The following is a 17,330-nucleotide window of genomic DNA, read 5'->3' on the forward strand; positions in this document are numbered from 1 at the left end:
TTATCACACCTTTAGGGCAATTTGAATATCTTAGAATGCCTTTTGGGTTAACTAATGCCCCAAGAGTTTTTAACAGATTTATTAATTTAGTTTTCAATAAATTAATTCGAGCAAACAAAATTATTTTGTACTTAGACGACATTCTAATAGCGACCAACAGTTACGAAGAACATTTAGATATTTTGAAAGAAGTATTTGGTGCAGCCTCCCAACACAATTTGCTTTTTCGAATTGATAAATGTGCTTTTCTTATGTTTGAAATTTCGTATTTAGGATATCTAGTAAACAATGATGGCATCAGACCTGATCCGAAAAATGTCGAAGCAATTTTGCAGTATCCAATTCCTACAAATGCTAAGGAAGTTCATAGGTTTGTTGGTATTGCTAGTTATTTTCGAAAATTTATAAATGGGTTTTCCGTCCTTACAAAACCTTTATATGACTTATTAAAAAAGAATGTTGAGTTTCGGTTTGGTGAAAAAGAACTTGAATCATTTGAACAAGTAAAAAATCAATTAGCTTCTTATCCTCTTTTAGCTGTGTATGATCCGCATACCCAAACAGAGTTGCACTGCGATGCATGCACATCTGGGTTTGGAGCTATTTTACTTCAAAAACAGTCGTCGGGAAAGTTTCATCCTGTTTTTTATTTTAGTCGTAGGACGACCGAAACCGAATCTAAATATCATAGCTTTGAATTGGAATGTTTAGCCGCTATTTATGCTATTAAACGATTTCATATATATCTCTTCGGTATACATTTTACGATTGTCACAGACTGTGATAGTTTTAGGCTTACTCTGAATAAAAAAGATATTAATGTTCGAATTTCTAGGTGGGCACTATTTTTACAAAATTATGACTACGAATTGCAACATCGTCCAGGAACACGGATGATCCATGTTGATGCTTTAAGTCGAGCCAACAATATTTTAGTACTAGAGGAAAATACACTGGAACAAAATTTAGCTATTTCTCAAAATTTAGATTCGAGTATTCAAAAGGTTAAGTCTGAACTCGAAATCCGCGAAAGTACAAAATTTGAACTTAGGAATGGACTAGTGTATAGAAAGAGCAAAGGAAAGCTTTTATTTTACGTTCCTTCGTTGATGGAAAGTCAGATCTTAACTATGTGTCATGATAATTTCGGTCACATTGGCGTGGACAAAACTATGGAGTATCTAAAACGCAGCTATTCGTTTCCTAGTATTAAAGAAAAAGTGAAAAATTATGTTCGAAATTGTTTGAAATGTATCACCTTTTCACCAATTGGTGGCGCTGTGCCGAGTGAGTTACACAATATCCCTAAGGGAAATAAACCCTTTGTCACCATACATATTGACCATTATGGTCCATTAGAAAAAACTTCGACAGGTAAAAGATATATTTTTGAGATCATTGATTGTTTCACTAAATTTGTAAAACTGTATGCAGTCAAGAGCACCAAAACTTGTGAAGTAATCAATCAGTTAGAAAATTATTTTAGGCACTATAGTGTACCATTACGTATTGTATCCGATCGGGGATCCTGTTTTACCTCTATTGAGTTCGAAAAGTTTGTTCAAGAACATATGATTCAGCATATTAAAGTCGCGACGGGGTCACCAAAATCAAACGGTCAGATCGAAAGAATCAATCGAGACTTAACACCAATGTTGTCAAAATTGGCTATTTTAACAAACAAGTGGGAGAAAGCTTTGGGAACAGTTGAATTTGCTATTAACAATTCGTTTTGTAGATCCACTGGTAATTCTCCATCCGTTTTATTGTTCGGTATTAGTCAAAACGATCCTAGCGATCCTTTAAGAAATTTATTGGGCGCTGAAGCTGACAAAGAAGATGACTTAGCCGAGGTTCGAGAAAAGGCTCAGTCTCAGAATGAAAAGTTACAAGCATACAATAAGCGCATGTATGACCAAAAACACAGACCTCCTAAACCGTACAATGTCGGTGATTATGTGATGATAAAAAACATAGATGTTACACCAGGTATTAATAAAAAACTTTTACCTAGGTATCGTGGTCCCTACGAAATCAAGAAGTCATTAGGCAATGATCGTTATTGGATTACAGACGTTGAAGGTTTCCAAGTAACGCAAATCCCATTTGAGGGAGTATGTTGTCCTGAGAATATGAAGCTTTGGCTTCAATAAGTTACAAAGAGATTAGGTTCATTTGTTGATTATTTCATAATGTTGTGTTTCTTAGTTTTGTTTCCACCTCGTTCTAGTTTTGACGCTAACATGTTCGTCTTTTAAGGCGTCTTTTAAGCGATTGGGTTTTCTAATCCATCTCTAATACCCTTATGATTTTTATGTGTCCTAATTACTTATGTGATTTATGTACTTTAGATACTTATGTGCGTCTTATCATTATGTTATTTAGGCGTTATATTATGTATTGGATTTATGTGACTTATGTTTTTAACATTTTATGTTTCACTAACTTATGATGTTTGTGTGACTGAAGTTTAAGCACCTTATGTTTTCTGTCACTTATTATGTTATGTACCTTATGTTTTACTTTGTGTATATGATCGGGACGATCATAATGTCAGGATTGGCCGAATTGTGGTCACCTACATTTAAAATTTCAAATTTGGCGCTACAACTAGATGGCAGCAGTGAGGAGGAAGCAGTACGGGACACGACGGTATCTAAACAGAATTTTAATAAAACCGCTCGTTCGAAGATTAAAAATTAGTTTTACTAAAAAACCGACTACAATTTAAACAATATTATAAGTTATAATTGATGTCGCCTCCGTTCTCAGTCCGCTATAGAGGCTTGAAAACAAAAACTGTTCAACATCTGATGGACTACCGCAATCGTTTTTTTAAAACATGCCGCTTTGCCGATTATAAAATCGATCTACTAATTCTGGCAAGTTTCCGACTATCTGGAAATCCGCATTTATACTTTCTATTTTTAAAACGGGTTCAAAGGTTGGAATAAAAAATTATAGACCTCGAAGTTCGCGTTAAAAAATTTTCAAAGCATTGTAGCTGCTCAAATGTTTGAGAAATTTAAAACTGTAATAACTCCATGCCAGCATTGTTTTTTGTTAAAACGTTCAACTTTAACCAATCTTTTTACTTTTGTTAATTATGTGTTTGATGCCTATGAAAATAACTTAGATGTCCATGCAGACTTCAGGAAGGCATTTGACACTGCCAATGATTTTATACTTTTAAAAAAGCTAGTGATCCTCTTCTGTCATGGTTTAAAACATATTTAGATCAATATGAATGTGTACATTTAAACCGACTCAGTTCAAATGATTATCTAGTTACTTCAGGTGTTCCGCAAGGTTCAGTCGTTGGCCCAATTCTGTTATTATTATTGTTGACTTCTCTTGACAGGCTGAAGGCCCAATTACCAAGAGGTATAGCTGTATCTTTAACCTAAAAGAAACGATTGAAACGACAAAAAAGTGAACATAATAGAAGACGTATAGAGCGTTTTAGTTTCCACATCTTGAAATCTGCAGGCCATTCTCTTTTTAAATGTTAAATATTTTTCTTTATTTCTGAAACTTTGCAATTGAAAATGTCGACCCTGTTCTCTATTCTCTTGTAGCACTCCAGCATTTGGTGGAGAGGTGCAGCTCTTAATGTATTAGTTTTTGAAGTTTTCTGCCAAAAATAGTATTGCGTCGTAAATTTTTTCTAGGAATTCTAAGTTTTAACATTTCTACCAAATCTTCACACTTGATTTTGTTGTTTATAATTTTGTGTAATAATATAACATAAACTACTTCCCTTCTGTATTCTAAGTGCTCATATAGGATGTCATTCGAAGTACCTCTAACGGGGTAAACTCCATCCAACTTGTAAATCAAATATTTTAAAGCACGCCTCTGAATCTTATCCAACGCCATAACATGGACTTTATAAAGGGGGCTCCACACCACATAGCAATATTCTAGCCGAGACCTTACATAAGCAAAATGGAGAGTCTTAGTAGTTCAAACAGCAAGAAAATCGTTAGAATTTCGAATGACAAATGCCAAGGATCTATATGATAATTTAGATATTTGTCTAACATGTTCAATATAGTCGAGTTTGCTATCAAACGTTAAACCCAGATCGCGAACAAATTCCAGTCTTCCCAAAACATCTCCATTCAAATTATAATCAAATACTAGCTACAAAATTTCCTTGCTAAAGGTTTTAATAATACACTTGACTCGATTCAGTGGAAGATGATAGCCCAATCGTATACACGATTTATACTAAACTGCAAAGAAATGCAGTCTTCTTTCGATTTAATCTCATGGATTATTTTAACATCATCTGCGTAGAGCAAACATTTTGCATACTGTAAGGACCTAGAATTTTTGGGTAATTTAATAAATTCAAGAGAAAATGCCGTAAATTGTTATTTATATAATTGTTTTATTTTTGAACTAATTCTGTATTGCTTTTTTTGACATAATGAACTTTATTAATACTAAAATATGAATACAAAAATTTAGAAAAATTTATAAAAAATGCCTTTTACAACAAAATTGCAACAAACCGGAGCAGAATTTTAAGAGCAAAAATAGAGTCGAGACGGTAAATATTTTGTAACAAATTGTATAATTCCATATCGACTTGTGCCGACTTTTCTCCTACACAATACATTTTTCATGCTACCAACTCTATCTACAATAATCTGTAGGCACTAGAATCACTAAATCTTCAATATCTAGTATTGTTATAAAGAAAATGTGTTTTATGAAATTCCAGACAGTAGTATAATTTCTCAGTTTGGGACGTTGGGTCTCGAAAGAATTTAAATAATATTTAAATTAATATTATTAGATTGTGAAATAAGCAAGACGAAAAAAATTGTTTAACATGCAGACTACACGATGAAATCACGCCTTGGTTTTTCTGCTACAAAGTTTTATTTTTCCGGTCATACCTACCTCATTTGTTTTCCCGCCGGCTTTGCATTGGAATAATTTTCTCTGAGGAAACGCGTGGCTTGAACTCCTCTTGTAACTTTGGTGTGTCTTAGGGTTCAAAGACTCAGGTTTCTGGTGAGTTATGCTGTTTGACTGTAGTGGAGTCTTCGCTGCTCCAGGTAGAATATCCAACTAAAACATTTCTACTGGGTGTTACCTTTTCCCTTTAAGTTCGGTTTAAAGAGAAGGACCCGATATACCCTTTTGTTTTTGCTAAAAAACAAGTTCTACGCGTTATGTGTCCGAGTAGACTACGAAAAGCATTACACATTTTTCTAGTTTTTGTGTTTTTGTTCGTGTCGAGCCTCCAAGATCTTCATGTATAATATAATTATAAAATGCAAAATCACAAATATTGGTTGATGTTTCAAAATTCAAGGGTATGCAGAATACAAGGACGTCCAAATTTAAATCTGCAGAGCTGCATGTGTTCACCGGTATAATAGACATTTGCACATAATAAACCAGGACGGAATGAATATTTTATACATTATATCGGTTGTATTGAAAGTTATTCTATCTGTACTAATATAAAAAGATATATTTGCCGATGAGTAAGTTTAGTGTCTCTGTTATTAGAGGCACTTCAGCTTGGGACCGACCCTAACCCGGCATGGCCCGGCCCTATCCGACTTTCCGTATGAGTAGACATCAGTTGTGTTATTTTCAGGAAGGGAAAATGTCGGACTACTTGGTCAGGCATCGGTTGGTCATCGTTTGATCTGGCCCATTTGGGTCTCAGATTTCGGTCTTCGGTGGAACAGTTTTTGAAAAAGTATTGCTAGCACAAAGTTTTTAGAATAAAATACAACTTTAGGTATCAACAAACAGTTTGATTTTAAAAAAGGTTTACTACAAGAGTTACACTCCATTTCACTGACAATGTATTTATAACTGGTGTTCAGTTGAAAAAGTCGTAAGAAGAAAATGTAGCAAACAACGCATGTGTGACTCATCGTCGGTGACGGCCGCCGAGCGGCGTTCGCTAAAGAATGTCCTGGAAGTGTAGTTTAGGAATCGGTGTTGAGTTTCTGCCCAACACGTTCAGAAAAAAAATCAAAATTGTGTAATAACATTTTGCAATTTAATTTTGAATCCGCATAACCGAATGCTTTGAAATCTTGCAGATGTTTTAAAATTATCGTGAGCATGGTATATTTGTCTTCAAAATATATATCTTTGTCCCTTCCAAAAAATTGATGATGTCATCTTAAAGTCTATCTAAACTTTGTGATTCAACATTATACTTATTCATATTTTTTAGAAATACTTACTTACACAGCGTAACTCAAAAAATGAATAAATGAGTCAGTTTATTGAATTGATTAAATCAGGGACGGCTCATTCCATTTTTCCGAAAATTTGGAAATACAGCACTGCTGCTATTAGTATTACACTTTAGCTATCGAAACTGATACAAGTGTTTTCGCAAAAATGCTGATGATAACATCATAATATTTTGTAAAAGAGAAACTCTTCTATACATTTACTTAAATATGAAATACATATCTTTATTTTAAGTTTTATATCTTTCGAAAGAGCTGGATTTGTTTTATTTTACTTCAGGGCCGAGGGAAGTTCTATCGAAATTATCTTCGATCAATTTGTTTTCTGTAAGTATCCATGAGTCACTAGTATGTATCAATGTTTGTCTCGCTAGCTACTGTTATTATTGCTATTGTACTTATAGTTTTTTGGATATCTCTTTTTTCAAAAAACTCTAATTATTTCTTGTTCAGTTCCAGTTCCTCGTTATTTTACTCATTTGTTCGATTTCTTGTCTGGCTCTTTGATTTGATGTATTTGATTCTTATTTAGAATTATCATACTCTTTGTTTATTTCATGTTTATGAGTAAGTAGTTTATTATTTATAAAATTTAAGTTGTTTTGTACATCTTTTTGTCTCGGAACTTAAACAGCCATATGATCTGCGAATATTATCTCTTATAGTTTACTTTATTTCATTTTAGTAGCGTCGTCCATTAATTTTGAAAACAGCGCCGGACTCAGTACACATCCTTGCTTAACTTCTAATTTAGTTGCAAATTCCTCCGACTCTTTAATATATGTTTATGCTGTTTACATACATCGATCTTGCCTCTTTCTACCTCTTCTCACTCAATAAAAACTTTGGGTCTCGAACTTGGGTTTCAATTGGATTTCGGACCTCTGATCTTGAATCTTGGATTCCGAGTTTGCTGGGACTTTTGCAGTAGTGAGTTGGGCAGAACCTGTCATCTATTCATTACAGCAGTTAGTTGTCACTTATAAACATTAATAACCGTAAAGAACAATGTTCATTTGATAAAATATACTTAATATTATAGTCATTTTAGAAAGGTTTTGTTTTTAATCCGCATGTTATTCTCATTTTGTTTTATTTTGCGCTGCGAAGTTTTAGTAGTGTAAATATTCCCTTTTCTATTAACTTTGGTAACTGAAGTTAGCACGAGGTGTATTATTTCTTGTCTGTCGTTTTGAAATTATTCATCGGCATCGACGTATAGCTTTATAAGTGCTTTCCTTGAAGTAAAATACTGCTTGAGCTTTCGTGTTGCTATTACCGCGAGAGATTCATGAGGTTGTGCAGAATTTATGGGTAATTCATAAGTGTGATGGCAACAGAGAGACGTCATACACTTCTTCAGTACATAGTAGAAGTATGTAATGTAATATTATTTTTTACAATGTGTGCGATGATGATGAATTGTAGCAGCAAAGAGATATTTGCTGAATCTGTTAACAATTTTGTCCGTTTTGCTTCAACCACTACAAGTTTATATTCATGAATTAATGTGCTTCAAGAGTAAATATTCAGACTTTGGTTTGGGAAAATGTTGAAAACAAATTTCTCGCTGTTAGATGTGAGTTTTCAGCTGCACGTTTATGTAAATATTTTTCTGTTTGTTAGTTTGGAATCTGCGTGTCCCTTGTCATGAAGTGTACCGTTGTTTTGTGGTGTTTATATTGTCGAAAAAAACTGCAAATTGAGAGTGACGATTTGTAACTTGAATTTAATAAAACACAGCTTTCGAATGATTTTGGCAATCAGTTCTGCAATTAAATAAATGCGTAATAATTAATAATGTTTCTAAAAAAGTTAAATTTGCTAAAAAAAAACGTTCGTTGGAGCTGACGAGCAACAAAATCGTATTATGAAACCGAGGAATACTTTTTTATTTTCTCCCAATAAAAAGCACAAATCTGTCTCATCTTCATTAGCGGTTTTCTAATTAGTTATTATCCCGTCACCCCTTTTCATAATAAAGTTTTAATCCAGGAAGCCTGCTTCATTAGGCCTTTTGTCAGATCCAAGACATGTTCCATGGTAATCACGTGAAAAGACAAATTGCTTGGCGAGTTATAATTACCAATTTGTTGCTATCCAAAGTTGGGGTGGGAAATTTCTGACAGAAGAAGGCTATTAAACAACAATGGCAATAAATGAGCTAAAAGAAGGAAAATTCGAGCTGAGGTAAATCATTACGGAAAATCTTTTGTTGACTTTATTTATGCTCCAATATACCATAAACGAGCCAGCTTTGGAAAACTGCAGTCAAGGTAGGCACTTCTTGGCGAATTTACATTAATATGGTTTATATTTCTTTGTAATATTGACTCGGTAACTTTCCACCGGGACATACTTAAAACTGTTTTAGAAACGGAGCATTAAATTTTAAAATAAAGAAAAGCGGTATAAGTTTTATGCACTTTACATTTGTAAACAGCTTTTGCGGATTGTATTTTCATTATTAAAAGAGTTGGTTCTAATGCGGACTACCCACTACCCAGTAGGTAATTCCAATTTTAAATTAAAAAATAAATATTGCAAATCCGCTGTTGAGACTTATCCACTCTAGAACCTTGCACGAAAAAATACAAAGACTGCAGTTATTATTTTTAAATTAAACTGGTGACAAACGAATCTATTGCTGTTTGACAATCCAACCAATGTAAAATAACGACAATTTAATGTATTAGGTTAGGTAACAATAATGTTGGGGACATCTTTATATCGAGCTGTCAATTCAACTAAACAAAAACAAAATAGTTAGGAACTTCATTAAACTTCTAGTTGCATATTATATTTTATCTGCTACCTACATGTTAATCACTTATTATGACGGCTATTTGAGTTATATAATCTTCAATATTAGTTCACTAGTGGTGTAATGAAATTCATTACATAACTCATTTTGATATTCAAGAACTAATTCACGAATAACTTTATAAATATAGAGATGGGATATTTTATTTAAGTACATTAAAAACAATAAAACACTTATGTATTAGGGTTACTATAAACATGAATAACAATGTTTTCGCAGATGGATATATTGATGCCAGCTGATGTGGTTAGCTGTGCCGTGTTTTTACTCTTCGTTGTTCGTATAAGAACTACTTGCCATAACTTCTTCTAAAATTTTAGTATTGTTACGTTGTACAGTTATTTAAAAATCGGCGTGGGTAAAACTCAACAATTCATTTCTAAGTAACTCAAATTTACACGACTAATTGCACAGCGATTATCTACAAAATAATTCCAGCGGAACTCGACTGGAGCCTGTCTTCACTGGACTCGAGTCGACTGAATAATCCGCTTCTAGGCCTGTTCTGGAGTATCCATATCGACTTCCGCCTCCAGGCTTTTCTTTAGCGAACGCCGTCCGGTCGCCGTCACCGACGATGATGAGGTTCGTCACGGCCGCACATACTAGAAAACCCTAGGCGTCGTACCGGAACGGCGAATGGGTTTATTTCGTAACAGTATCAACTTTTTTTATTTTATTTTCATGTATCAATGTACCCCTCCGCCACTGTATGCCAGCCACCATGGCGTTTTACGGTTAAAATGTCTGCTCCAGAATGTGCTAGCATAGAAGTGGAAGAGATTCTGAATAAGCAATGCCCAGTGTACTCTTGAGGATCTGATAAATTAAGAAATGTAGCGATCTTTTTTTGGCTTACTTCCAAACGTACAAATAAAATTCGTATAATCAAATTTCATTATTTTTCGAAAAAGCTGGATTTATCTTATTGTACTTCGGATGCGAGGAAATTTCTGTCGAAATAATCGTCGACCAATTTTTTGGTGAGGTATAATTGGACTCTACAGTGTATACTTCTAACGTTTCAATAAGTTGATCGTTTCATTGCATTTTTACTCTCCAGGTGTAAGCGTATTCCACCTGATGAACTTGGTGTTCTCCGACATTTCATGGTTCTTAGAATATGAACAGTAGGTATCCTATTTCCCCTTGTCATTATGTTGACGATTTTATTTTACAAATAATCTCTGAAAGTTCTGGTCATAGGTCATATTACAGTAAAATTCTCTTTAGGACTACCGTGTAGATGATGTGAACATATTGGTATACTTATATATTTTTATTCATTGTATCTCAAAAATTTTGCCAAATAAACCGTATTTAAAATGTGTACAGTAATATGCTTCTACACCTGTGGTTTGCTGATCCGTCCTTATTTTTAATCTTGCTCATGTAGGTTCTGGGAAAAATATTCAATTCAGTTTTTCAACTTATGTTGGAAATTACATAATTAATCAATCGCTCTGAATTTATCTGTTGATTCCCTTGGAAGAACTGATAATGTTATTCCAAAATTTGATTAGTAACTATCACCTGAAATATTCAAAATAGGGTTGATATATCCTGCGGTCACAAACTCCGGTGTTAGTTTTAACTTTGTTCATGTGGATTTTCAAAAAAAAGTCAAAATTACACTAAAAAATTTTACTTTTAGACTGGAAACTACACAAACGATTGCTCCGAAATTTGGGAAACACTTTATGTTTATTGCGGATATCCTAATTCGTTAATTATAATTCATCTGTTCCTCTCCTTCAAAGATTTCATAACGTCATCTCAAAAGCTACTAAGTAATTAACTAACTATCACATTTATAGAATTGCGTGCTGTTGTAGTTGTGATTTTTCAGTCCGCAATTACTTCTTTTTGAAGTTTTCAAGGTTATATATAATACTTGTTTGATTCTGGTTACACTTTAAATTGTATTTTAAATATTTGGAATTCTGGATTTTTGGTACATGCAATTATGTTAATAAACAAATGGAATGAAACAATGTTTTTCTTATTTTTAATAACTTATTTTTAACCAGATAAAGTGAGCTTTCTGTCATTTTTTTTGGAATAAAAAAAATCCCAAGATTAGTGATTTCTAACACTTTCCCTTTTTAATAAATGTTTAAAGAATTTTTCTCACGTGAATTCTATCTGACTACACAAAGACTGTAAACGTGTCTTGACTAATGTCTTTGTCATGATATCTACAACTTGAGCTTCTGTTGAAATGTGTTGAACTCCAAGTTTTCCTCTTGCCACCTTTTTTATATGAAAACAATACTACGTTTTATGCGATTTGTTTTGCAATTTAATATCAACTTCAGTGTAGCTGTTTTATCAATTTGGAGGAAAGGAATTTGTTCCAGTTTCTTGATTTTTCTAAACAGATGAATCAACCAGATCATTTCCTTCGTCGTCTCATGAGCTGCCGTTAGCTCAGCTTTTATTGCTGACGTTGACATCGAAGATTGCTACTGATTCTACCAAGAAATGACTTCTCCTGCATAATTGATTACAACTCCCAGAGAAGTCAGAATGACACTAGCACTTCAAATTGCTAGATTTTTCTCCAGACTTGTACAAAGTTCCATACTGAATAGTTCCTACTACATACCAAAAAACTTTAATCTTGATACATCCTCGTCAGTAGGTTTCACAAGATTTCTTGACAAAACCCCCAACACTGAAAGCCAAATCTGGTCTCGTTACAAGCATGAGGCACAAGAGTGCTCTAATTGCTTCTCTATGTGGATACTCTCTTCTGTTTTCTTTCCCTGATTCTTAAACCTCCGACACTTTCAATATGGCGTAAACACTTCTTTGCATTCTTCTAAGCCAAAACATTTAAAAATGCTGTGAGCATAAGCTTGCTGGTGAATCTTGATACTACCGTCTTTGTGATGAATTGTGGAAAAAATTATATAAACTATAATAGGATCTTTCGTAAGAAAAACGTTCTATTTTTCATTTTGAAAGAAAACAGGAAAATGGAAGACGAAATTTAAGAATTACGGGACAAAATAGAAATAATAATCCAATAGAGAAATTGAATTTTACGATTTCATTACCCAAAGAGTAGAAGTATGATATTTACACCACGTTTGTTTTAGCGATGAGGTCACCTTCTTTTTAAACAGTAACTTTAGCAAACAAAATGTAGGGTACTAGTCGGTTCAAAATCCCCACTAGATTAGAAAGAAGCGTAGGGGGTCAGTTTCCACAAAAATTTAATGTGTGGGCTGGGATACTCGTACTAGGAATCCACATTATTGGTCCCTCATGTATGAACGAAAATTATTATTATTATTTTTTTTTGAATAGAGACAAGCGGCTATTAGACTCACGCAAGGTTCTTCAGATGGTTAAGTATAAAAAATTTATGAGGCTTAAACCAGATCAAGTTTTGATTTAAAATACTGATATTTTCAGAATCAATAATATTAGTCGGCAACGCATTCCAAGCATAAAACGAGTCCGAGAACAGATCCCTGAGGGACACCAGATTTTACCGGTATCAGAAAAATAGTCACCGATTCTGACATAAAACTGCCGGTCTGATAAAAAAACTGAAATCCATTTCAACAGATGACCTAGACAATTGTCTAGATACCTACATTTAACTCATGGATGCGCTTGTACTCCATAATTTGCGTTTATATTTATCTGCTTCAATAATTTGACAATAATTGACCCATAGTAGTACCGCACTATTATTCAGTCACATCATATAAGATGTTTTTGAATATGTTTCATAAAACATGAACATCGGAAATAGAGTAAAAGTCGTCCCAGATTGTTTAAGAAAATAGACACTTAATTATAGAATTGAATTCAAAGCTATCCGAATTTACCAGAAACAGTCATCGATGATTTAATTGTATAAATTGTTGAAAATCGTCTACGGAATTTGAAACTAAGATCGTTTTTCAACAAGATGCCGCTTCCCCGCATTATGCTAGAGCAGTTCGACAACAATCGACATTATTATGACGCCCTGGTCCTATTGACTGGCCTGCTCGTTTGCCGGATTTAACAGCAAGGGATTTTTTCTGTGGTGTTAATAAAATGCAAAGAACATGCGAGAAAATCCTGCACGTTTGAGGATTTGGATCAAAGAATACCAGATGTTTGTGCTAATATTGATGCAGAAACCGTAACCAATACTTATATGTCATAGTTTTGACATGCCAAGAATGTCAAAACGTGCCACTACGATAACGATTACCATTAGTTGGTTATTATTCATCCACACTGTTAATCCAACATTACAAGGGGGTCGGACTTTACGGAAGGGGTGTATATTTTTTAATAGAAGCGAAAGTGTTAATCAGTTTTTGGGAATTGAACTTCTAGTCACAAAAACTTTTAAACGTACGGGAAATAAGTTTATATCTATAAAGGGGAAGATATGCCATATACAACTCACTCACGCGTTAACCGAAGAAGAAAAGATGATTTTTGATCAAAACATTGAAAACATCTACGACCCGTTCTCAATACACCAAATAAACATAATAGTAAGGAGATTTTATTGCAAAATTAGGTAAAGAGTAGTGTCAAAACCAACTATTGCCAACTTCTCAGAATCATGAGCACTAATTTTCAAGACAGGAATGATTATTCATCTGGGAATTTAAAATTTCACGTGATGGCAAAACAGCAAATCAGATTAACTACAATGAATATTTCTGTATAGAAATAAAACGCGTTAGGACACATAGAGCTGTAGAAACAGGCTCGGATCATCAATTGGTGGGTGTCAAATTATTTTGACATTATTTTTTCCAAAAATTGTATAAAAAAACATTCAAAAAACTGGAATGTCGAAGAACTTAAAAATAGAACTATCCCTATGGTCAAAAAGAGCCACTTTAGTTCCGATTTACAGGGACTAAAATAACAATTTTAGTGTCGGGAGGGCAAAATAGTATATTATTAGCCAAGGTTGCAGAGCCAAGCATTCTAGATCGAGCGCAAATTAGAACCCGAGACGCGCAGCGTTGAGGGCTCTGAAGCGCGAGGTCTAGAAGTGGCTTTGCAACCGTGGTTAATATACTATTTTTTTTCACTAGTAGAAACCATAAGACAATAAATTTAAAAAATAAACGTTACATTTTTTGACGCAACATGATTTTGTTTTGATTTCTAATCAAACTTAATCTAATACATACATAATACAAAGAAAACCGTTCACACTTGTCGCTGAATTAATCATTTTATCTTCTACCGTCTACAACTACCATGCTTATACTTACTCAAGTAATGTTAGTAGCACACATTTATTTATTTTTTAAGAAATAATCACATCAAGTATTGTGTATATAACCTCAATCTTCTTTTTGCACCTTGGTCGCAAAAGTTGAACTTTATTACCTCTAAACAGGTCGACATTTGCATGCTTTATGGCTACTAGTGAAAAAACATATTTCTATACCGTTTTCTATACTTCATGGCTTATATTTTACTGCCTCTTAAAAGTGTCTGTGTTAGATTTATGTTTGTAAATTAAAACACAACTTTAACAAACCCTACGAGTGCTAGGACACGGTCTTTTAAGTTCCCTGAAAAAACCTACACAAATATTATATTCTTGTCCCTAGTTCTGTAGTTTTGTCATGAATAGATATAAATGTAGAACAGAATGACATTTAGTGTTGCACTATGTGCTAGTCACCGCAATTACAGTAAAATAAACATATTATATGTAACCGTTGTTGTTAAACTCTGTATTTCCAAACATCGCAGAGCGCAGACTTCCAGGTAAACTTGTTCATTATAAATAAACTATACAACATGAAACCTAATTAATGCAGGTAGAAAGACGAGCGTGTTTCTGACCTGCTTCTGCTCGGTTTGCAGTAGATTGAAGACAAACATGTAACAGGATCGCCTTTCGAAATCAGGCGGTGTAAAGTCGCATCATCGAAAGCAGTTGAAAATCGGAGGGACGCTTCACACAAAGCCGATAGAATATTGATGAAGGCTCGTGTGTCAATCGAGTCCAGCGTCGTCCTAGATCAAAACTCACCTTCTCATCATCAATCCTCGAATTACCGACCAGAAAGTGCACTTCCAGCGAACCCAAAGCGAACTCTCTTTCATGCAATAACAATGATTTTAGTCACAGTAATATTTTACGGGAGTGGAAAAAAGTGCTAAAAGCGCGGGGAAACGGAAAGGGATGAGGCTTATGGTGGATCGTTACGAATTACGGTTCGGCTGAATAATTTTCAGTAATTTGAGTGAATCGGAACGAATTTGTTTTGAACGATTTCAGAAAATTTAACTTTATATCAACGTTCTTGTTACTAGCGTTCCCGCCCTTGAGATGATAACCCGAAACTTGATCGTTTCACTTGCAGCAATTTCAGCTTACTTCAATTAACCCAGAGTTTCTGGGTGGGCTCGGCTTCCAGGAAAATTCGAACGACGGTAATTTCCGACCTTGGCCCGGACCGGTACATGGGATTTAAGGAATTGAGATTTACTTGAAATGCAATAAATCAAAAAGTAAAATAATTACGCGTGCTAGTCAAAACGGGGATTTAACTTCTCATTTCTTAGCACGAATAGTCGGATGAGTTATTTTTACACGATCTTTTAAACAAGGCAGTTCAACTGTGTATCATGTTAGTCTTTGTATCCATATTTTATTTTTTCAACATTTATTTTTGTCTATTTTTCTAACTATGTGTGCGTGTTTTAAGTAGTCCATTCTTTGAAGCGTCAAACTTTATTTCGATTAGTCCACCGTAATGAGTGATTAATTTCACATCCAATACTCTTTGTCTATTCAGCCATAAAACATCACTTAGGCATTATTGAACCTCTACTCTGTCAAACACGCGAAAAAATTATTCATCCACTGTGTTCCCGCATGAAGCCGTTATAATGTAAATTTTCTAATAAACCCACTCTGGGATAAATTTACCCGAGAATGTTACAATAATGTCAAACCAAATCGATGAGAATAAACGAAAAATCAACCGATAAATCATTCGTCCCAGCAAAAACAGAAATGAATTACAAAAACATATTTCAATCTGTTACGATAATAAAAACGCACCGCCGCCGATTTATCCAACTTCCGACAAAAAAACTTTTTCCACCCTATCGCGTAGTTCCCGAGTACATTCTGCACTGCAAAAATTGCAGACTCCCTTATTTTTCCGGCAAAAAATTCAATAAAACCACAACCGTGGCGAGACCCACTTTTTAAATGCTTAGCGATGGGGCGTCCGAAGATGATTCATTACCAGGTTGGGAATGATGCCAAATTATTGCGTAGATAGTCTACATAACATAACAGTGGATGAACTGGTAATTGTAGCTCTGTGCTAGTTCGAACGATCAAGTTGTCCCATTTTGCCCAACATATTTTTCTGTATGAGTTATATCGCTTACTACTGTTTTTCTATTGCGTTCGTTTAAGAACGTGATATTTGAAATTGAAATACAACAAAGGTAAGAGATTTTATACAAATTTATAAAAAAATAATAATAACTTTATTTGTGCATCTTCACAAGCTGTAGAATGTGTATATGTGTAAAATATACAGTGCATCTATAGATAATTTAGCACTGACAATGGATATTATTTCCGGGACTTCTACTTTCCTCATCATTAGAGAGCGGATTTTATGAAATTTGCATATCCCTTATTTTTTGCATATAAATCTTGATATTTAGTATGTGAACGAATCATGCTAATTAAAAATGAATACAGCTATAAAAAAATTGCATATTTGCATATATTTGCCTTCTGCTGCATATTTAACGCAACGGGTGCATATTTTGCATATTTATCAATTTTTGTACTAATTAAAAAAAAAAATTGACATTCTTTTGGCATTTAACTAGAAAGACGAAATTTCATGAATCATTGCAAATATTCTCCTGAGCTTCAAATAACTAGGAAATGTTTGGGTTATATGGTAGTTTGGAGAAACCACCGGGTGTTAACCCATCCTTCCAGATAAAATCAGGCCCTAATTACTTTTGGAAATACGGTTCATTCCCAATATTTTTGTTCGTTACTTAAGTGTATTAATGGTGTGTTTTATGGTGGTCGAAGACACGTTATCCTATTATTTTTCATCGTGAGTTTGCATTGAAAGCATTTCATTTAAAGTGATATGTCGAAGATAACTTAAATTAATTTATGGATTAAACTTTTTCCTGAATTTATTCTTCAAGAAGGAGCTGTGTTTTGTCACGCCTGCTCTATTTTTACATCTGTGGACGTAGTATGCAGTTTTTGTATTTACAAATAC

At 34.0% G+C, this 17,330-nt stretch overlaps 2 protein-coding genes across 3 annotated transcripts in view; both read left to right on the forward strand.

Annotated features, from left to right (window-relative positions):
- The window catches only part of Stg1 (stargazin-like protein), an 810,143-nt gene that overhangs the window by 41,695 nt on the left and 751,118 nt on the right, over positions 1-17,330 (forward strand). The window lies entirely within an intron of this gene.
- LOC135123128 (uncharacterized) lies at positions 1,554-2,158 on the forward strand. Its single transcript, XM_064047638.1, has 2 exons — positions 1,554-1,684; positions 1,739-2,158. The coding sequence occupies exons 1-2, from the start codon at positions 1,572-1,574 to the stop codon at positions 2,151-2,153; spliced, it is 528 nt and encodes a 175-aa protein (XP_063903708.1). The 5' UTR covers positions 1,554-1,571; the 3' UTR covers positions 2,154-2,158.

Source organism: Zophobas morio, unplaced genomic scaffold (genome assembly GCF_036711695.1).
Source record: "Zophobas morio isolate AGI-343-1 ecotype UQ-CSIRO unplaced genomic scaffold, CSIRO_AGI_Zmor_V1 ptg000006l, whole genome shotgun sequence".
Classification (NCBI taxonomy): Eukaryota; Metazoa; Arthropoda; class Insecta; order Coleoptera; family Tenebrionidae; genus Zophobas; species Zophobas morio.

Coding starts and splice junctions, on each gene's coding strand:
- LOC135123128 (XM_064047638.1), top strand. CDS start 1,572: ATGATTCAGCATATTAAAGTCGCGACGGGGTCACCAAAATCAAACGGT. Junction 1,685..1,738: donor TTGGCTATTTTAACAAACAA/GTGGGAGAAAGC, acceptor TTCGTTTTGTAG/ATCCACTGGTAATTCTCCAT.